This window comes from Cryptomeria japonica, chromosome 8 (genome assembly GCF_030272615.1).
Source record: "Cryptomeria japonica chromosome 8, Sugi_1.0, whole genome shotgun sequence".
NCBI lineage: Eukaryota > Viridiplantae > Streptophyta > Pinopsida > Cupressales > Cupressaceae > Cryptomeria > Cryptomeria japonica.
Genome location: NC_081412.1, coordinates 135,470,308 through 135,494,179, shown reverse-complemented (window position 1 = coordinate 135,494,179; position 23,872 = coordinate 135,470,308). Strand labels below are relative to the sequence as shown.

Genomic DNA, 23,872 nt, shown 5'->3' with positions numbered 1-23,872 from the left:
AAATGTCATAGCCACAATCTAGTATCTACTTCACATATCAAATAATGCATAAGAGTATATGTTTCAAGTAGACCAACTCTTGATCCTATTATATGAAACTTCCCAATTATAAAAATTGTATGTGGAATGGGGTTCACTAGTCTGACCATGCAAACTAGGAATCAAACCCATTCAAATCAACTCACATTTAATAAATAACCACTATGCCCAACTACAAACCTATGATAGAGTTGGGCAGAAGAATTGATTATTTCCATATTGAGAATAAATGCAATTGGATAAGAAAGGATGATTAAATACAAGAACCAAGAATACTGATGCAAAATTAAAAGTAATTAACATAAATAATAAGTCTTAGATCAGATATGCAGACTATGAGTACAAATCTAGAAATGAGATTCGAGAGGAACTTGTGTCTGAAATTTGAGACTACAAGTTCTCGACTGTGTCAATAGGTTTTAGTGTTCCCAAGGTGTTAGATGTAGATATTGATAGAAAATTCAATAACAAGATATCGCTTAGAATTTTCCCCTAAAATTTCATAAAAAAGTATTGAGCACTGGGCATGCCCAACATCCAAGGTATTTTGCTTCTAAAAAGTCAAGTTCTCTTTTTCTTAGTCTATATTTTTTAAATCTATATATTTCCTTCTCTACTAAACCTATAACCTACACACACAAGACAGGAAAAATTGTGTTGCATTGAGAAGAGTTGCTTCAGTCAAATCCAAGGTTTGGAATTATCCCTTTGTAGGATCATAAACTGTATCCCTATAGATACAATTCCATCCTCACTTAGGCCTCACTTTAGTATGTTAAGATTTTGTGCTTTGACCATGTTTGATTCTACTCACATTGACTTCAAATCTCAATCTTCATGCTCACCTAGTTTATTGGTCTTGAACTCAAACCTGATGGGTTGGACAACGATGCTCTAGACACTCTTTTCCTTGGACAAAAATGCCCTAGGCACCCTTGTACTTGGATAATGGTGCCCTAGGCACCCTTGTCCCACTTAAAGGGGCCCAATTTTGGACCTGATAACTATCATAAAATTTGAGCGGGAATTTCCTTTCCTTGTTGACCTATCTTAAAAATTCACACACATTTGATGAGGAGAGGTATAAAAAAAAGCCTTACCCCCTCATTTCAACATCCATCTTACATATCTCCACTCAATTATTTGAAGATTAAGTCCTTGAGGACTAACAATGGTGGTGTGTTTTGTTCAACAAAATTTGACAAGTTTTGTAAAGACCATGTGGTATTGAGAGACATAGAAAAATTCCATGCACTCCACAACAAAATGGAGTTGTAGAGAAGATGAATAGGACATTGATGGAGAGGGCTAGGAGTATGATGAATGGTGCAAGCCTTGAACAAAAATTCTAAGATGAAGTTGTAGCCACTACATGTTATTTGCTTAATATATCTCCTACATCTTCTCTTGTTAATAAGACAACCATGGAGGTGTGGTCTAGTGAAAAGCCTTCAATGAGACATCTTAGAGTATTTGGTTGTGAAGCTTACGCTCATGTTCCTATTGAGAAAAGAACTAAATTTGAGAACAAGGCAGTAAAGTGTATCTTCACTAGTTTTAGTGTTGGTGTGAAGGGGTACAAGCTTTGGGATCCAAAGACATAGAAGGTTCTCTATAGTAGAAGTGTGATATTTCAAGAGATGACACCTTACACAATTAAGCTATAACTAGAGAAAGAGAAGAAACTAAATAAGGAGATAGTTAAAGTTCCACTTACTTTGAAAATAGATGAATTGTGCACTCATGTTGGACTTGATGAGGAGAGCTCTAGTAGATCTAAAAATTATAAAGAAGATGTAGAACCTCAACATTTGAGGAGGTCTTCTTGTGATAGGCGACAACCTAAAACATATGGTTATTCACCATAAAGTTTTGGATATTCTTTGTTGGATTCCAATTGCATATTTGCTTTGATTTCTAACACTAATGAACCTAGGATAGTTAGATAGGCTATGGGTCTAAGTGATCCAGATTCTTAGATGAAAACCATGGATGAAGAAATGGCTTCATTAAAGAAAAATGCTATATGGGATTTGGTGCACTTGCCCAAAAGATGAAAACCCATTGGTTGTAAATGGGTGTTCAATTGAAAATTTGGTCTAGATGGCAGTATTGAGAAGCATAAGGCATGATTGATCGCTAAGGGTTATTCCCAAGTGGAGGGAATTGATTATGATGAGATTTTCTCTCATGTTGTGAAGTTGACATTTATTTAGTTCTTATTATCACTTGTAGCATCATATGATTTAGAAGTAGAACAAATGGGTGTGAAAACATCATTCCTTCATGGTGATTTGGAGGAAGAAATTTATATGTCACAGCCAAATCATTTTGTTGAAAAAGGTAAAGAAAATTCGGTTTGAAATTTGAAGAAATCTTTATATGGTTTGAGGCAATCTCCTAGAATGTGGTACCAAAAATTTGATGCCTATGTGTTATCTTTGGGATTTTTGAGATCGAAATCTGACAATTCTGTGTATTTTGAATCTGATAATGGTCACATTCTTATCATAGTTCTTTATATGGATGATATGTTGTTTATTGGGAATGGTATAAGTATGATTTCATATTTGAAGTCTCAATTATTAGTACAGTTTGAAAAGAAAGATCTAGATGCAACAAGGTATATTCTTGGGATTAAGAGCCAAAGAGATAGATCTAACAGAAAACTTTGGTTAACCCAAAGGAAGTATGTGAAGTGAGTGTTGGAGAGATTTAGCTTGTGACAACTTACAAATAGATAATTGTTCCAGTCTTACAAGGGACAAATCTTTCTACAAAAGATTGTCCAAAATATCCTACTAAAATGGAGGACATGATTAGAATACCATATCTTAGTATTGTTGGCAATCTTATGTATGTTATGGTTTTTACAAGGCCAGACATTGCCCAAGCAATGGGAGTCCTTAGTTAGTACATGGTTAATTATGGACGGGTACATTAGGATGTGGTAAAAAGAGTGTTCACATATTTGAAGGGTACTTCTAAGTATTCTTTTTGTTTTCATGGTAATTAGATATTGAACCTTGACATTCTATGAGTATCTATGGATATGTGGATTGAGATTGGGCAAGTGATGTTAACAGTACAAGATCCACTAGTGGATATGTTTTCATGATGTTTGGTGGTTCTATTAGTTGGATGAGTAAGTAGCGGGTTGTAGTCGCTTTATCCACTACAAAACAGAGTACATGGCAACTACTCTTGCTTATAAGGAAGACATTTGGCTTCACAGATTGTATTGTGGTATTGGCTTTGATGCATGACAGATTACTATCTGCTGTGACAATTAGAGTGTCATTTGCTTGGCAAAGAATCCTACTTTCCATTCTAGAACAAAGCACATTGATTTTCAATTTCATTTTGTTCGTGATATGGTAGAAGATAGAAAGGTGAAGTTGGAGAAAGTTAACACTTTGATGATTGTTGTGAAATGCACTAACAAAACCAGTGAGCACAAAAAAGTTCATATGGTGTGCCGATTTTATGGGCCTTTGGGCCCTAAGCAATTAATTTTATTTAACTCCTAACAAGTCATCATCAAGTGGGAGAATGTTGTGATTAAGGTGTCTCAACCTTTGAGTCCTCAAAATAATAATTAATTTTATTAATTATTTGGTGCATATTAATTTGTCCTACTTTTAGGAGGTTGGAATCAAAAGTTTTATTATTGATTAAAAAGAAAAAAAAATGATTTGACAACTTTCTATGAAGACTGGTAGTCAAGATTTGTATTTTCTTTTTTCAAAGCGAGAAAAAAAAAAGAATAAAGCAATCTTTTTATTTATCTTTTCTCGGAGGTTAAGTTAAGGAAAGATTTACTTTCCTTGGAGATTTATACACATGAAAGATGTTTTTATTGAGATGAAGTTGGAGTCATTGATGAAGTGTTTTCTTCATCTTTGTTGCTTTGTTGAAGATAGAGGTCATTTTTTTAGTGCCTAGCTTGTAAAGCTTTCATTATTTTATGAGAGAATTCTAATTTGAGAGCCACCATTATGCTGCTAAAATTATTCTAGGTTTGAAGACTCCTAAGAGCATTAACTGAGATAAATTGTATTGTAACTATTTACTAAATAATACAATTGAACTATGGGTGTTTTGGAGTGTGGTTTTTTCCCAAAAAGATTTTCCCACATAAATTATTGTATTATCGTTTGTTAATTTTAATTATACACATAATTGCTTGTCTTATTGAACAGGGGTTTGAAAGAATTTTGCAACCTTCTCCTATGTTAGATTGATTTAGGAAGTTGTTTCCCCATGCCCGGCGTCCTTTCAGGAGTGCTTTCCTGTAAAGCCTCTCGAACTTGCACAGAAGGGCATTGTATAAGAAAAGAAACACCAAATGGGTGACCTCAGTGCAGAATGGAACCCCACCCTACAATTGTCATATAGTTTTCCCATCCCCGACCATGAGGTTTCCTGGTCGTTGCAGGGCATGAAGTTCCGGAAATTTCTACGCGCGGGCCCTACATTTGAACATGAGGACGATGTGGTGGGCTGCAACTCGGAAGTCGGCAACCCTGAAGCAGCACCGAACAACGCAACCCGTGTGGAAACAGAACCACAAACTGTGAATTCCCCTAAGTTTACACCACAACATTCGGAGAACTTCGATCGACATGCCTGGAGGACCCCGATCTCGATCCCCTCTGAGACTCATCTCTATCTCGCCCTCTGTCTCTTCGCGTCAACCAACTCAGCGTCCTCTTCAAGTAAGCTCTGCGATCCGGCTGCTCACTTCCACCTTGCTCGCCGAGCTGAGGGGCAGCGCGCAAAGAAAACGTCCTTAAAAACGAGCCCGGAATGCTCTCCCGTCTTTCCGAGTTCGATCTGCTCCCTGGATCGTTAATAGAACCGTCCGGCTTAGAGCGCGAGGGCGCTGCCCTAGAAGTGGATGCCCCCTCCGAAAGATCTATTTCGACAAAGCTGCAGCTCCTGTGCAACCCAGGCTTAAGCCCCTCCGCGGTGGCGATGTACCACTCGGGGCCCTTCTCCGATTCCTTGCGCACCCTTACAAGCGAGTGCTCCATCGGACCGTGGCTCGCCTCCGGAGCTTCATTCGTTGCTTCACCATTGGAAATATCGATGCGGATGGCTCCGTTGTCAATCGCCTGCTCCTCGACGACACCGATGGCGATTCCCGAGGGGCTAGGCTCCTCGGTGGGCACAAGGCTCGTACGGCAGACTGGACATGTGTCGTGAGAACAGAGCCACATGTCGATACACTCTGGATGAAATGCGTGGCTGCACTTGGGAAGCAAGCGCACCATTTCGTCGTCCTCAAAATCACTAAGGCAGACTGCACACTCCGATCCCTTGGCCTGCGCTTTTAGCCCTTTCACCAGATTGTAGCTAAATACTGGAAAGCTCTCAATGACATTCCGCTCCAGACCCCTGGTTGCCGCGGTCCTCGCATTATCATTGCCCATCGCTCGTCTGAAAGCTCTACTGCCTTCCCCGCCGATCGATCGGCGGTAGACACAGGTGCAGAAAAAGGCAATAAGGAAAATTAAGCTGAGCATCCCTAGAATAACGATCGCTGCGGCAGGATTGAAGCGAACCCTGTAATATCCATAATCCTCCACATTATCAGTGCTGTTGTCACTTGCTAAACTCACAATGGAACTCAGATTGTAAGCTAAGGAAAATTTTCCATCGTCCGCAGGAGACAATGCGACATAATTTTCCATTTTCCCATAAACCATTCGTACGCTCATCATAACCAGACAAATAATCAGAATTGGTGAAATCCCTAAGGGAATTCTGCAAAACCGCCTGATCGGAGCTGGAACTAAGAAACAATCGCTCTAAAGCTGTGTTTGATTTTCGACTTTAATGTTTTTTTCTGTTCCACCCTGAGTACGCTATATACCATTCCCACAACGCGAAAGGATTGAGGGAGAAGATCAAAGGGGTTGCCTAGATTGACTCTCAAACTGTTACTGGGCTGTTCAAGGGAAGAGAGGCCCACAGATAGTTGACTAGAGCGTGCTTGGACTTCCGGAAGCTTCCGTAAACTTGACATTCGTCTACCTTATTTGCTCCCGCCGGCTCCCTCGTCCCATTTCTCTTGACTTCCATTACGTGACGGCTAAGCAAAAATTAAGCCACGAGATTCGACCTTCTGTCGTTCGTAGCATTTACTGTAATATTTTAACTTTTCCTCAATTCGATCAAATTGGAATCACAACGAACTAGATGAATAAAGTCAGCTCCCATTTCTTCTAACAAAACGGTGTTACAGTTTTAAAATTTTCTATTTAATCCCACCAAACAATTACACCGTATTGTCCGTACAAAGGTATAAACAACTCTACGATCCTCAGCAGAAAAGGATTTGTTTTCAACGAACCAAATCTAAAATAACATCATCGGCAAACGTGCTGAGAACTGCCAAAGTGGAAAAAAACTCGTTTGAATAAAAATACAGTTTGAGTAGGTAATTCCGAAGTTCAAAAACTCAAGAATAAAGTGATCATCATCGCATACGTAATCAGCGCCACCTTGGAATTTTCTGGTATCTTCTCCGAAATCCCTAATTCTGGAACTCGGGGGAAACGTTTTCAAAACAGAATGTGAAAGGCTTTTCTAATTGCAAACTAAATTTACTGGACAACTAACAAGTTAATCTCCACCCTTTGATCTCCCAAGAAATTCCTCACCTTTCATCCTTATGTTTGGAGGCAACGTCTATCCAACATCCAGAATTTATTATTGACCGTGTTTAATAATTAGTTGAAAAAAAAACTTGTTATTTTAATTTTTAATTATTTAAAAAACACTGTCAAATGATAAGTCTGGGTGCTGCATAGACAATGGCATGTAATTTGGAGGTCTATTTATAAGAAAGTCATTCATCCTAAGTGTATGTTGTCTATTTGAGTAACTTTCAAGCAAGAACAACCTACATGTAATCATAGAAGCTATCTATCAACCATTGTTGAAGCAATATCACACAAAAATATAAGGTATAATCATCACTTGTATATTATATTTTATGTTTTGTCTCTTGATTATGTTATGACCAAAGGTGTATGTTGTTGTTTGGATCAAGTGATTATTTTTTATGCTTCTACTCTTTTTTTGTCCAAATTTAGCCATCGCATTTTGGTATACTCAATGGGAGCTATGTCCCAACACTAACTTTTTTTGAAGTAGCTAGAAGTGTCTCTAAGATTTTAGTGTTTCTAGGCATGATTAAAACTTTCAAACATGTGCTTTGTATCTAAACATATGTGTTGCACCTTTAACATCCTCTTCAATCACCCATGGATCCGTGCCATAAAAACCATCTTGTCCACTTGCCACCAGTGTCTCAAGTTTCCTGACAATGGTGTAAAAAAAATTGTCCCTTCCAACCCCCACCCCTTCTAATATTGTAAAATGATAGAATGACAATCCCAAAAATCCCACCATTGTCCAATCTTTGCGGTTGTTCCAAATCCCACAACTATGAAATGATCATCCTATGTTGGTCCTAGCAATTCACCTTGCACTTCCACTAATCTCAAGAAATCATTTACCTAATTTTGTTTCACCATTAAAATCATTGACAAAGGCTATTGTGAATACCAAATATAGGAGGCTTTCGATATCAACAAACTTCCTCTTTCTCCCTACTCCAATGGTTGACTTCACGAGGTCGAATAAAATGAAGAAATTGATGGTTCAATAACCACTTGGCTCTACATAAATGAAGAATATACATGCTTTTCAAAAATAATGAAATCCCACCATCTCTACATGTGTAACAAAATGAACTACAAAGATAAACATTTTGGCCTCCATTAAGAGGGAATTCTAGACCTCATTTGTATCGAAAGTAGAACATTACAACTTGTGCATTAGGGTAAATACCTTGGGAAGAGAAATTTGATACCACTAGTGACACTTTTGAGATTATAAAAAATGCCTCCCTTGATACTTAAAACATCAAAATAGAGTATTATTATACCTCTACAAAAAAAAACTAACTATTAGTACCAATTTAACCATTGTTAGATACTCCTCCAATATCTCTAGCTCATTACTTAGGACCAGTGTGATCATATACCTATAGATCTCTTTGAGAATGAAAAACTATTACATAATTTCTGGGCCTTTGAGATTATATAAACCACCAGGTGACCACAAAAAAAGATTCAAAATCAATCTTAATGTATTGACATGTTTTGGGGAACATAAATAATTTTGTAGTCATAAAAATTAAAAAAGAAGTTCCCCCTAGTAGAAATCTCTTTGAGGCGCTATTAAACTTAAAATTTAAAGAAAATACAAGATGGGTCCACCTCCTATAAAGTACCCTTAGTCCCACATAAATACAAGATGGATCCACCTCCCTTGTGGAAGAAGTCATTGAACCCAAATATGAACAAAGAAAAATCCTAGATCACTCAAAGAGATACTACCCTTAGTCCCAAGGAAAAGGATATTCGTATCAATATACATTTTAATATTTTGTAGATGTCTTTTGTTGGCCTTATTTTGATATTTCATACTTAAATCCCATCACTTGTGATACATTACCTTATTGTACATCTAGATGCTAAACTAATAAGGTAAAAACTTAGAAAATACATCCTAAAATAGTATTTTTTATATAAAATAATAAATGCAAAACTTACTTGTGATCAAATTTATCTACCACATTGACTATTCTAAATGGATTCAATCAACATCATTCATGCTAATAAAAATACTACTCTAGTACTTGCATGTGCACTAATTTCTACAACATCAATAAAACTTGTCCTAAAGATGACTTATCTTTGCCCAACATTGACATTTAATAATTTATTCAAAAATAGGTCATCAATGCTTTCTCAAAGTATAAGGAAATTTGAATAGTACCAAAAATCAACATAAAACAAACTTGATCACACCATTGGGAACCTTTTGTTATGGAGACGTTTATTTTTTATTAAAAAATGTAGGTGTGACTTATCAACAAGCCATGACTATCATTTTCCATGACATGATTTATGACATCACAGAGTATTATGTTGATGACACATTGTAAAAAATAAAAAATAGAGAGATTGGGATGTAATTTTCTGCTAATGGCCCATGGTTTTCAATAAATTACACTCATTTTTTTCCCAAACAAAAAAGAACAACACTAATGACTTTATAGTTCCATCTTATGTAAGATGACTAAACACATGACACCATTATGTCTTAGGGATGATGCATAATCAAAATACTATGACACCAACCTACCATACCCTAACATATAAGGGATTCAATAAACATAATGCAAGGATCACCAATGAAGGGTTTCAACCTTCACAAGACTCTGCAAGACTAGGAGAACAAGCTCCCTAATTTACAGTATGAAAATAAGACATCATGCAAAGACACATATCCCAAGAAAAATATGGAATAAATTTTCAATGATGAAACCTAGTAAAATGACCTAAAAGAGACTCATAGGACTATAAGGAACAACTTTCATTCATAAATATTTCCCATACGATGTGGAAAAATGCTCATTGTCTAATGTGTGGAGGGACAACAACTTCCCAGGGGACCACAATGCCCCAAGATGACTTCAACACCTAGGTGGGACACCAACACCCAAGTGGCACACTAGAGCCCCAAGCATAGAGGTGCCCTATTTTGATGCTAGGGTCTATAATTAATATCGTAGTCTTTCCTAGGAACTATAGTCTAATTTAAACATTACAATGAGAATTGGCAAGATAGGGACTAGTAGGTCCATGACATATCAAACACCATGGTACTAACTAGGAGATTCTACAATGAAAATTGGACTCTAAAACATTAGAAACAACACAAGTCTCCAAGAGAAACTAAAAACCCAGTCACAAGACACCTTGACACATGAAGGAAAGGGGTTTCAAGGATTTAATGAAGTCCTCAAAGCTCCAATGTATGGTTAAATACAAAAGTGATAATGGGGAAGTTTACTCCACACCTCCTTCTCCAAGATCACATAAAGACCCTAAAAGGTCTCAAGATAAGATGGTTGAGGTTCCCTAATGAGGAACAACTAAGGTCTCATAACCAACTAAGCATTATCAACATCATTTCATTTTTTAAACATGGTTCAATTTAAAACCCAAATGAAGATATTTAAGTTTATTTTAAATCTAGTACATGGAAAAAAAAATTGCATTCAATATAACATATGTTTCTCAGCCCTAATTTTAAGGCATTTAAACATGTTACAATATGGCTAGTGTTGCATATTACAATCCATCCTAAACTTGGGAGATCCAATATTTCAAATAGAAATATACAATGAGGACTCAAATTTCCTTTCATGATCATTTACATCATTTATACAAAAGAAAATAAAACGTGATAAAACTTTTACCATCTTGATACCATAATTATAACTTCATCCATGATCATTTGACCCCAAACAATGGATTTTACACCACTCAACCATGTGAAACCCTTAGTATTGTCACAAAGGCCCCGAAACACTCACAACATTAAATGGGGGATTACACTCACATCACACATAAGAAAGGCATGCAACATACATATCATACAAGATCAATCAATTGGCATCCTGAGAAAGAAGTACAAGAACCTATAAGTACAACTCAAATGACATGAGGTCTAGATCCTAGGGAGGGGGTAGGGAGTTTCATCACAATAGGCCCAATAATTGACCAAGTAAAATCAAATAAACCTCTCACAAGAGACAAGGTTACACAACAATATAATTCAAATGCTCCCCAAGTGGGAATGTCTTCTACACCTAGATCTCAAGTACATACAAAAAATCTAGGCATGATAGGGCACCATTATCTAAGTTCATTTTAGTTTTCTATGTGTTTTTATAGTTATTAATTAATTAAGAGACTTCCATAAAAGATATCCTCTCTAGCCCCTTTGTGCCTCAAAAAATGTTGAATTCACTCTCATACGTCTCTCTAACACTTGCATTCTAGGTTCATTAGAAACAATTAACTGTGGCATGAAAAGCAAGGCAATACTTTGTCTCAACAAAGAAATAGAAAAAAAAGTTCCCTTTTACTCTAAGTGTAAAGAGCAACCATTTCGTGTCATAAATTATTTCATTTTTAGGTGTTATTCAAAAATTGGGCATTATGAGAGCACAAAATTGTCAAAACTGAAAATTGCATACAATAATTAATTCCTACTCAAATTTTAAAACATTGGGAATGTCTTATGCTCCCCTAATGAAAAGCATGCTATCAAACAACAAAAATAGTGAAAAAAAATGGACAACTTACCTAAAAATGTTTGACACAAACAATCCCACAAAATTTGAAAAAGAACATGAGAGAAGAAGAGTCCACACAACACAAGAAAATTTCTCCCATCTATCCACTCCAAAATAAAACCCACAATCTTCCATTCATAAATAGACCCACAATTCAATTTTTATTTTTTTTTTGGCAAAGATTTTTGAGAGAAAATCCTTCCAAAATGAACAATTGAGGACGAAAGCTAGGTCCATTTACCTTTTTTACCCATTTCCTTTTTCATTGTTTTTATTTCTTTTATTTCACTTGAATTTATCTATCCCAAATATTTCACCCTGAAGAGGGGAAAACAGATTTGAAGGTCAAATGATCAAAACATAACGAAATAAACATGCAGAATGCTAAAATATCATTAAAAGACCATTTCACCTTGCTATTTTACCTTCTCCTTCGGATTGAGCTTGATGGAGTGAAGGTGCCCCTTGATAATGCTCCACTTGATGTGCTCCTTTGATTGCTGGATGTGGATGGCTCTCCAATGTTGTGCACAAATGGAATGGATTTGAAAATGATAAGGATGAGATGATCAAGTTGCCAAGATGATTTCCTGGGCTCAAAAGGGCAGCATAAACTTACTGGATTTCAAGATGTTCAAATAAAGGGGTGGAGCCCTTTATTTATAGGAAGAGGAGAGAAAAATGGATGGCTAGGATGAATTTGAGATGAAGGGCTAAGATTTACTTGTGAGCTCACACAAGGTCCAAGAGAGGGTGTGGAGACCAAGAAATATACCTTAAAGGCATTTCGTATCTCCACACTCCACAAGATGCATTGGAGGAATTAAAAATTCTCCAAAAAAGGATATCATGGAGATTGGAGGAATAAAAAGGAATTAAAAATTCCTTGGGAGAGGGGATGCCTAGAGGAATGTGTGATTTCGAAAATCTTACATTCACCTAGGAAAAGAGCATTTAAAGCTAGTGGCTGGATGAAAAGGACAAAGAGTTGACTTTGTGGCTAATCATGATGATTAACCATTAACGACTCATTAGGAGGGGGATTAGAGGAAATGTTAGGTGGGATTAATATTTGTAGGAGAATTTGACTAGGAGAGAGAATGAGTGGAGGGAATAAAAAATTAGAAGAATAATGTTAAGTGAGTTTAGGGAGTTTCTAGAAGAATGAATTAAGAAGATGATTTGTAGGAATCATGTAGGTTAACTAATTAATTGAAATTAATTAGCTAAGAGGAAGATTTGTGAGGATTTGATTTTTTTAGAAGAATAAAGAAAGGGATTGATTTATTAAATAAATCAATCATATGCTATAGTGACAATATTAATTATATTTAATTAATATTGAGAGGAATTTGAATTAACATAATTAATTAATTAATTATGCAAGGAATTAAAAATAATTAAAATAATTATTTTTAAGTGTCTACACACCCTTTAATAATTTAAATTCAAATAAACATTTTACCTCATTCAAATTTCATAATTTGAATATGATTAAATCGTATATACATGAAACTCAAAAAAGAAAATTTAAAAAAAAAAAGATAAAACTTCAGAAAAAATTTAATTCATTCAATCACTAGTATTTTACAACAATTAGGGCTTCTAAAATCACTTATAATTCAAATCCAAGACATCAAAGGTCAAATAAAACATACAAATACTAGGATTGACTACAACTGGGTATGGTAAAAAGGGATGGCCTAGTGTGGCATCTCTCACATAACCATTGTCGAGAATAGCTCAGACCTATAAATTAGGTGGATAAATGACATGTACCTACACACTCAATATCCACATTGGTTATACCTACAAATATTCTATTTCAATACAAATGTGAGAGGCATTACACACTTCATGAGGTACAACAACATATAGAGTATAATCAATGTATTCACATATCATATAGTTAAGAATCATTTGTTCATAACAAGAATAACCATCCAAATATCTAGGAACAAAAATATTATAGTACACTAGCCACATAAGAAAGACAAAGGAATCTCATTGTATACCAAAGCCACAAAATACATCAAGTCCTCACAATGAATTTGGCACATTTCCACCCATGTGCATTGAAATACAAGCAAGACACCAAAAATCAGCATGTTGAGGAACCTCATCATGAAATATGCAAGTGATACAAACACACCAATCAAAGAAAGAACAAGAACCACAAGAAAGCCTATAAAAAAGAAAATGGAGAAACTTAACATCAATACACACTCAAAGAAACAAGCACAAACACAACATATGCATCCCATAATACATCGTATAAAGCCTATAAAAAAGAAAATGGAGAAACTTAACATCAATACACAATCAAAGAAACAAGCACAAACACAACATATGCATCCCATAATACATCGTATAAAGCCTATAAAAAAGAAAATGGAGAAACTTAACATCAATACACACTCAAAGAAACAAGCACAAACACAACATATGCATCCCATAATACATAGTTATATACGATGTCAATATCCAAACATCTCCATGCTATAAATAGGAAAGGCATTAAAATATATTACTTTTGCATTTATTTATGTGTAACTATATGATTAATACATTTTTTTGCACATACCTCCTCTCATGCATAAATATAGAAAACTTGTTATGCATATTGGCTTTCTTTCATATTATCATTTAAGGATTCACGTGCACCTCAATGTAGCAAAAAATGTAATGGTGAAGTTTGCATGCCCATACCATTTTTCATCTAGTTTTATGTCTATTTTGAGGGAATGTCTTAATACATGTACATGGTGACAACTAGAAAAATATAATGGAAATTTGGGCTCATTCCTCAACCCTTTTAATCAATTTATGCATCTATTTCTACCTTATCCATACTCTTAGACATTTAGACCCACCTATCTCTCCATTCCTAGAGGATCCTACTATACATTATTTTATTCCCCTTGATGATGAAGATAGCCTACCCGAAACCTTTTGACGATAACACTTTAAGGGAACTTGATTATATTATAGGTCCTACATGTTTTGATGGTTCAAAGGCTTCTCTCCGTGTTCCCACTCTTCATATTGAGATTCAATCTCCATATTTTTTTGTTCTCAATCCCTTAGTATCATCATATCCATGGCCCCTATTGATCCAATGCAACAATTCATTAATCCTCTTCCAGGCATAGCTACTTAGGAATCATATATATTAGACATATTATCGTTGCATATGGAGCCTCATATTATATATTTGGAGGATTATTTTGAGGAAATTCATTTCCTTTTTCATGACAACCACATAATCACTATTATTCCACCATCATTGTTAATTTTGGAGCTTGTTCTACATTAGTATTCATAGAATTTTGGATTAACATCATCTCAATCTAACATGTGAAAACTTCAGCAATTTTCAAAGGCACGCATCATTTGTATTTAGATTTCCTATTCAACCAAGTTAAGAGAGTGACTTCTTCAATCACTAGTGGATCTGTTTCTTTCTAAGGGGAGAAATGTTGTTTGCAAGTAGTATATCATGCTATTTCTTGGATTTTATCATTGGCATAGGAGCTATCTCTTTATGGGAAGGATTTGTATTCTCATCTTCTCCCTCCTATTGGATGGAGATAAATTGTACTTATATAATAAAAGAACTCCTTTGGGGGTTTATATTGAGTCCTCCTTTCCTTCTTTCATTGATACATAATTAATTCATTTTCTCTCTCTTGGAGAGGAGTTTTTAAATAAAATTTTATTTTTCTTTGTTTTGTGCATTGATACCTCATCAGACCTTGTAGTTGAGATCCATGCATTCCTCATTATTTTTTTAGTTTCTCCCTAAATGGAACTTTAGAGGTGTTAGAGTAAAATAGGAAATTCCTCTAGTATTAATTAATTAATGATCACTTAATTAATCAAGTTCCCTTTTTACTTTATTAAATTTAAGCTAAACTTAAGTCACTTGTTTTTTTCATCTCATAGTATAGATGAAGATAATTTTCATCATCTAGCTTAATCTTCACTTAGGATTTCATCTAGGGTTGCTTTTTGTTTTTCATTTTATAAGGATTCATTATTGTATATTATAATATCCAAAATTTGAATAATTTAGATACTTTTTCTAATAAAATTCAATTCTCAATGTTACATATCACAATCATCAGTTTTTTCTCTCTTCATGTGTGATAAGAGGTGTGGGGTTCAACAATCAACTCCAACTAGGTGCTGCAAGTAATTGTAATGAATAGTATACTTAGTTGCTTTGGATTGTGGGGTTTTCCTCCTAAAAGGGTTGTCCTTGCATAAATCAATGTGTGATGATATATTAATTTTATGTTTATTTCTTTGTAATTATATGATTAGTATAATTTTTTGCACATACCTTTTCTTCTAAATTAATGTAGGAAATATATTGTACCATAAATTAGGGAAAAATATAATCATTAATTTCAAATACATCTGTCATTTTTTATTTAGTTTATGTTATTTTGATGGAATGTCATTATGCATGTAGATAATGATAGCTAGAACAATCTTATGCAAATTTGGGCTCATTCATTGAGTCTTTTTATCCATTTATACATCTATCCCTACCTTATCCATTCACCCACTCTTATACATTTGTCTTGTCCACCTATCATAATCTCATATGATCTCAATTTGAAATAAGCCACTAGTTCCAGTTTTAAAAAATTACCAACTCTCATCCCTTTCACCTTGCGATGATTAAGCACACAATTCGGCAAGATTTGATGTTATCTACTAGTATTTAAAGACATTTAATGCACTCATCCTAATCAAAAAATAGACAATCAAAGGATCATCCAAGAATCCCCTAAGCTAATAATACATTTTGGAGAATTGAACTAATCAATAGTAACACACTATGATTTGATGTTATACCAAATAACAAAGAACTTACATATTGAAATGTTTGCTCGGTGCTCTCAATATTATTGAATGTTTGAAGTTCCTTGCTACCTACCAATAATCCTTTAAGATATTTTAAAATGTCATCAAATCCCAAAAATTCAAATAAAACTCGTGTCAACTATTATTCATTTTTATTTTATCATAAATTTAGCAAAAACTTTAAAAAAATGGTAACGACCATCCCTAAAAATGGATGGAACATTGTAAACAAGGTTTGCAATTGGAACCATGGAGCTTTTCCCCGACTTCGACCTCAACATTGCTAAGAAATCCTCTAAGCTACTCAATTATACGTGCATATCATATATCTGTTTGCTTACAAACTAAGCTTGGCTAAGTACACTTTCATAATATGAAATTGCTGGAGTCTCTCCTACTCTTTTCATTGCATCTGTCTAAAATAGTAAACAACCATTGTCTCAAAATCAATGCGTGTAGCGATTGATGGCCTGCCAGGCGCAGTTCCTCAATGGAAGCCGATCCAAGCAGACAAAAAAAATTGAACGGAAGCTCGACTGGGCCTGTATATTTGAATGTCATTATGGCATTCTAGCTACTCTTAACAAGACCAAGCAAGCGCCTCCATTGGACAACAGCTTCCATAGAGCCACCCATCAACAATCTAGTTCTCGCAATACCTATATTTGTTATAGCGACAACTATCGGATTGTCTCTCCACCGCTGTAAAAAGTATTATGGTACAGGGACTCTGCGAAATGAAAATAAACTACAGGCAACGGATTGTCTTTCTTACATTTCTGCCAAAGACTATGCATTAGCTGCAGTAGGGCCACTCTGCGACAACTCCGCCACCTCTTGATCTCCACCGCCCAGCCAACTGAAAGTCCTCTTCTTCAATACATCCTGAAAATCAACGCTAATTGCTTTACTAAAAATCCGTTTTTTCCTGATCACATTCTCCCCACCACCACCACCACCTTCTTCACTGCAAGGACCCGAAATGCGCTCAGAAAAGGTCCTGAAAATCAAGGCCGGGTTCTCAGAAATGCTGTCCACAGTCTCCGACGTCGTTCCACACCCGACACTACCCACAGAACGTCCGGGCTTATGCGACCCAGAACGCACCGCCTTAAGTCTACGCAGGCTCTGGAATCGTTGCCTCCCTATAAAACTACAGCTCCGGTGCATTCCGGGCATGAGGCCCTCCGGAGTAGCAATGTACCACTCCGTAGCCTGCGGCATATCCTTCTGCACCCGTATCAGCGAGCTCCCAACCAAATCATGGCCTGAATCCGGAGCCCCTTCACTAATCGAAACCCCGCTATCGTCTTCTATCACAATGGCCACCTGTTCCGGGGGCACCTCCGTTTGGGTTTCAATGCCCTCGGGCACAAGGCTCGTCCGGCAAACCGGGCACGTAGTATGCGAACAGAACCACATGTCGATACACTCGGGATGAAATGCATGGTGGCATTCAGGGAGCAATCTGACCATTTCATCATACTCGAAGTCGCAGAGACAAACCACGCAGTCGGAGGCTTTCACCTCGGCTTTTAGCCCCTTGACCAGACTGTATCTGAAAACCGGGAAGCTCTCGATCACTTTTTGTTCCAGCCCGGGAGACGCCTCCCTGTTAAACTCGGCATCCCCATTACCGATATTATTGTTTGCGCCATTGCCGTCGGTGGTGGTCTGGCGGCGGCCAAAGAAGATGGCAAAGCCGGCCATGGAGCCGAGTAAGAAGAGGAGCAGCATGAACAAGATCGCTGCATAGGTAGCTAAGCGCCCGTCAAAATCGTAGATATGGGTGCTTACAATTGCATTCTCTCTGGGAAAGAGAATGTGCGCATTGTCGTGGACTGGAGCGGGAGATGCAGAATAAGCTTCCATGTTCTCCCAACTTAATTTTTAGAATCGATGTAGTGTAGACAGATGTTGCGGAAGATTAAAAAGGACGATCCGGGATAGGCTAGCACGGAGATTGGATAGATCTACTTGCTCAAACAAACCCGAATTCCGTTGCGGTCCACGAGGCTCGTGGAGACTTCTCCGGCGTATTTCGTAACAGCGTAACGGCTTTAATTTATCCTGGACCAATATTTAGTGAGTGGAGCTAAATATGAACTAGGGCAATTTTACGTATCACACGATTTTTATTGTAATTAATGGGCGAATTACACACGTAATTAATCGTTCGAGAACAATCCCAGAGAGATCTGGTAAGAGATGGATTGAACACAAATCCGGGATAGATCTCTTGCATTTGCAGCTACTTCGAGCCTTATAGGTCAGAGAAACCTCACATTGTAGTAATAAATGTCAAGATATTGATTACGATATAAGAATTGTTAGCCCATTACAAACTAGCAAACATATGTTTCTATACAATCTTTTCGAAAACCTAATTATCATAGTAGCATAATTTTCTCCTCCATTTCAAAGCTTTTGCATCTTCTTGTCATTTGTCTTGTATTATCTTTTTTTTTTTGCATTTGCATCTTCTTGTCATTTGTCTTGTATTATCTCCTTTGGGTTTTGCAAATCTTCTAGTGTTGAACCATTTAGAGATAATTCAACAAAGGTTCTTATAATGGAGAGAAAATTAGGATTTCACAAGTTAAATCTTGTAAATTAGGAAATAACCTAATTTTCCAACCAAAACATTGAAGGAAAGGAGAACTCAATTAATCCAATGCATGAAGATTGAGTGCAAATGAAGTTCTTCCTTTGTTTAGTTGAAATTGATTTGAATGTATTTTAATGCTAGATCTAGGGTAACTGATAAATAATTGACATGGAACATTAGAAACAAGCAACATATACAAAATGCAAACATAGGGTTAAGTTTGAGCAAAAGAGACAAAAGAGCACCTATGACAATACGTTTGGCCTGAAAGTGAAGGACCATGTGGCAATTAATGTCACCGTACTTGATGTCAAATGCGGACAAACTAAACTTTCAAAATTAGGATGTCACACAGAATCTATTCCCAAAAGCTCATTGAAAATCCTCGAGGCCATGGCGGTTTTTCATCATGGTCCTCTAATATTCATTTCTAAAAAAGTCTGATCTAACCATCATCATCTCCTCTACTGGAATCTTCATTTGTGGCCCCTAGATTTGTCACCTATGCAAAGAAAAAGAAAAAAAAAATGTTGTTGTTAATGGGGGTTTGCCTTAAGTTAAACCCAAGGTTTGGAATTGAACCTTCAATTGAAATTGAAATGTAATTGAGATGCTAAAGTAAAATCTTATCTTTTGAGGATAAGGCTAGATCTTAATTTCAATGCTTGAATTGGAACTTGATACCTTGATGAGTCTTGCATTGAAGTCTTCATGTCAAGGTTGATAATGTCATGTAGGATGTCTTCATAAAGTCTTAATCATGGATTCTTGAAATCTAAACGTTGACCTCTCCTTCACTACCTCTATGATGCTTGATTGCTTGCTCACTTGAATTTGCAAAAGTGCAATGGAGAGATTAATAGATAAATCCCAAAATGAGGGGGTCAGACTTTCTTTTATTCTTAACTACTCAAAATATGTTTAAAAATTTGGAGCAGACCAATACTGAGAATGTTTTCCCGCCTTCGAGATTTGACCATTGCAGGGTCCAAATTTGGGCCCCTTTTGGAAGGACCAGGGCTCCTAGGCTGCCCTAGTCTTGTCAGTCAAGACTCAGATTTGAATATAGAGTCCCACTCAAGTGCAAAATATGTTGAATCTAGGTGGGTGTGAGCAGAATCAAAACAATATCAGGGCATAGGAGGCCAGAACGCAAAAGTGAGGCCTAAGTGCAAACGAAATTGTGCAAGGCTACAATTTATGATCCTACATCTAGCCTCCACTTTAATGGGAATATGAACCTATTCTCAAACTCTTAATAAAGAATAGAGTAGCATTGAAAAACTTTCATCAAGACATTAAAGAGGCAAGACACACCAAGCCCCCAAGTACTTAGGATCTTATCAATCTAATATCAAGATAAAAGGAGCGACACATGAAGAAAAAAGAAAAATTGTGACTATGTTGGCCTAGTAATTTTTGTGCTTGCTATGAGTCATGTTGAGAAAGAAATTTGAACTTAAAAATCAGTGCAAAATATCACAAAGCAAAAGGCTTAGTTTACAAATTAATCTGAATAAGTGACTACACACATTTGGGTATTGTAACATGTACCAAACATGTCATGGTGTGTGATCGAAAGTGTACAAGAAAAGTCTCCTAGTGTGTGCACAAAGTGTAACAATGAGTGGGAGTGTATGCCCCCACATTAAAGTGATTGTGTATGCCTTACCAAGAGCAATTTATTTAAGGTAGTATACATGCATCTAAAAGACAAGTGTGTTGCCACAATGATATGCCCCCAAGCAAGGACAAATCAAGGGAAATTGTCACAAGACATAATGAGAAAGAACATAAGGGATCCACTAACTGGGGTCAGTATGCACTTTTGATAAATCATGTATATCAAGTATAATTGCATTGAATTAGACTACAAGCATAGTGGAAGAAGAGCACATAAGATGAACAAAGAAAAGTCTTTTTGGTTCAACATGGTAGAGACCAAAAATAGATCTCAACGCTTTGCATCATCCCCAAGTAGACAATAGAAAAACACATTTACAACATTTAGCATCGATAGGACATATAGAAGAATTGAGATACAAATAGAATCTAATGTCACGATAGATTCGGCCTCTTTATTACCTTATGCCAACGAAGCAACAAGGGTCATCCAAGTTTGAAATGTCTCTCCCGCTTCGATCGCAATCGATGCTTCTGCTACTGGTGCTGGGTTTGGTGTGTGAGCTGCTCCATCCGTCTCTGCCCTCATGCCCTCGTCTGCAGACCTCCCTTCCCTCTCTAGCGTGGAGGATCCTAGCGACCTTCCCTCACCCTCCTGCTCTGTGTCGGTTGATGTTGTCTCTCCCGTTGATGCTTTGGTTGGCTCGAACCTTCCCCCTCCTCTTGTGGGCTCTAGTGTGGGGGGTCTTCCCTTTACTAAGGGTAGTGCTACTTCTTCGACTGCTTCTTTTACTAGCAAAGGTGTGGATGCTCCCAGACCTCCTCCTCTTTCTGGTGAAAGAAGTTACGCTTGTGCGGCTAGGGCTTCTAAAATTAAGGGGGTTCGTCACCTTCCTTGTGCCAAAGCTTCCCTTGTGGTGGTTTGTGGCCAAGATGTTGTGGACAATATTAACTTCTATCAAAGTAACGCTTTGGTGTGCAAATTTTCTGGGCTCTGGCCCTCTCTTCCAAACCTCCATCATTGGGTGAGTAACTCTTGGAAACCCTTGATTTCCCACAACATTAAGCTCTTTCCTTGTGGGAAAGGATTTTTTATTGCATCCTTTACTTCTACCTTGGATAGACACTTGGTTTTGGACAAAGTGTGGGCTTGGGGAGATCACTCTCTTTCTGTCAAGCCCTGGACAACCTCTTTTAATCCCCTTACTAAATCATTGTTTGTGCATCCAATATGGGTTCGCCTTCCTAATCTCCCTCTCCATTTTTCTGAACTCTCCTGCTACAATGCCATTGACAACTCCATTGGTCGTTTCTTGAAGGTGGATGAGACCACGTCTTCTATCGGGAACTCTACCTTTGCTCGCTTGTTGGTTGACATCGACATCTCCTTGCCTCTCCCTAAGGATGATGTTATTATGGTTGGGGATAGGCCTTGGTCTCAGTCGTATGAGGCCATGCCCTTCCATTGTCGAAAATGTTTCTCAGTGAGGCATCTTGCTTCAGATTGTTCTCTTCCTCGCCATAAGGGTGTTGCTACTTGGTGGAAAGATGCCACCATTGAACATTTGATTATTAATGCATTGGATACTACTTGTTCCTCTCATGGGGATGATGTTTCCTCCTGTAATGAAGAGCCTCTCACTATTGTTGAACCTTCTATTGATCCTCTCACAATTGTTCAACAGCCTTGTTCTACTATCATTGATCCTGCTTCTGCTGTTGTAGTACTTCGACAACCTACTCTGCAACAATCTGTCATTGTTTCTCAGCTTTTTGTTGCGGTTCTACAGCAACACTCTACAGCTACTTCTGATCACAACTCAGTTGAATCACTTCCACCTGATCTCTCTCTTGTTCCTAATGATTGTATCACCTGGACTGTGGTTCGACGAAGGCAGAAGGGGAGCTCTTTCCCCCTTGTCCTAACCTCTCCCTCTCAAGGTTTGGGTGTCTCTTCCCCTCCTTGAGTCAAGGGTCTAGTTTGTTTTTTTATTTGTTTGTTGTAAAAGGGCTTGCTCCCTTGGTTTGTTTTGTCTTTTTGATAGTCTCTGATTATGTTAAGGGTCGGCTCCCTAGCTAATGATGTTTTTTAAATAAAAAACAAGGGTCATCCAAAGAGAGCCTAACACAACATAAAGACATAACAAGTAGCACATCATGAGGCTGTTAGTTCTGATACTTAATGTAAAGTACAGATGCCAATAGCTAACAAGATGAGGGGGGGTGAATCATACAAACTTAAACTTCCATTAAATCAACAGATTCAACCTCGATAACTTATACTTCAGCAACTTAACCAAAAACTATTAAACATGCAAACTTATGAACACAAAATCATAATAACACTCATAACACTAGATTTAACGTGGAAACCCAAATAGGGAAAAACCACTATGGGATTTTGGACCCACTAAGAAATATACTCTTCTAGAGTATGCTCGGTTAAAAGCAAATCCTGTTAAAGATTACAAACACATTGCTAGATGTGACCAAGTTAAGGGATTTCCCTCAGATCTGTTAGGATCTTCACTTTGTTAGAAGTGACCTTGTTAAAAGATTTCAAACACTCACTTAGAATGTTACCTCGCTAGAGGGTTTACATATAAGACTGTTAAGTCCACTCGGTTAAGAGATTTTCTGTCACTTACAAAATAACAGTAATAAAATCTATTTGCAACTTCACATCTAAAATGCTAAAGCAGATTCTTATTTGCTCAAAACAATCTAGTCATAGGACTTATCTTGTCCCTCTGTTGGTCTCTCTACTATGTTATTCAAATAGGTCTTCAAACTTCTGTGCTCAGTAATCACTATGTAGCATCCTTGTGCATACACTTGCTCGCATACCTTGTTTATTAACAATTCCTTATTTATAAACAATTGCTAACCTCTAAATCTCCTTGATCACATTTCCCATGATCAATCTTAGCCATCAGATCTTCAAACTTGACTAGGTTCAATGTATCCTTCCGATCTGAAAATGTTTTACCTTACGTCGGGACTTGCATTCCTATCTTGGAACTTGCATAAGGTTATTGCGGTTCAATCTGCGTTGTAGATCTTCCTACCAATTTTCCTTTGCCATAGATCCTTAACAAACTTCATACATGGCATACCAATCATTTATACATCTCCAGCTAATCATTGTCCTTCATTAAATAATGCTTTTATCCATCCCATGCGCACTGTCATAACTCGGTTGCAACTCGATAAATACTAAACTTTACTCGGTAGACATTTCGCCTTCATTAACCGATATCGATAACCTTAGGGTTTACTGACTAGGTTCATTGCTCGGTTGCATAGTATAGTATTAACCTTACAATCAACAACATATGTAGGATATCAAAACAATCTAAACATCATGATCTCATCATTGTCTAACTCGGTAATAGTTGCCCATTGAATAACTTATTCCTCCCTTTATTCATCACATTCTTTTTGTGTGTTTTACCGACATCTTAATTCTCTTCTAATCAATCTTCTCAAGATATGGCAAC

General features: G+C 36.8%; 2 protein-coding genes across 2 annotated transcripts; both read right to left on the bottom strand.

Moving 5' to 3' along the window:
• Window positions 1-4,229: 4,229 nt before the first annotated feature.
• On the bottom strand, window positions 4,230-5,863 carry LOC131041636 (RING-H2 finger protein ATL7-like). Its single transcript, XM_057974788.2, has one exon. It carries the CDS (start codon window positions 5,763-5,765, stop codon window positions 4,632-4,634), a length of 1,134 nt encoding a protein of 377 aa, XP_057830771.2. The 5' UTR covers window positions 5,766-5,863; the 3' UTR covers window positions 4,230-4,631.
• Window positions 5,864-16,930: 11,067 nt separating this feature from the next.
• On the bottom strand, window positions 16,931-18,013 carry LOC131041560 (RING-H2 finger protein ATL64-like). The gene has a single exon (XM_057974685.2). It carries the CDS (start codon window positions 18,011-18,013, stop codon window positions 16,931-16,933), a length of 1,083 nt encoding a protein of 360 aa, XP_057830668.2.
• Between the last annotated feature and the right edge of the window lie 5,859 nt (window positions 18,014-23,872).

Coding starts and splice junctions, on each gene's coding strand:
- LOC131041560 (XM_057974685.2), bottom strand. CDS start 18,013: ATGGAAGCTTATTCTGCATCTCCCGCTCCAGTCCACGACAATGCGCAC.
- LOC131041636 (XM_057974788.2), bottom strand. CDS start 5,765: ATGATGAGCGTACGAATGGTTTATGGGAAAATGGAAAATTATGTCGCA.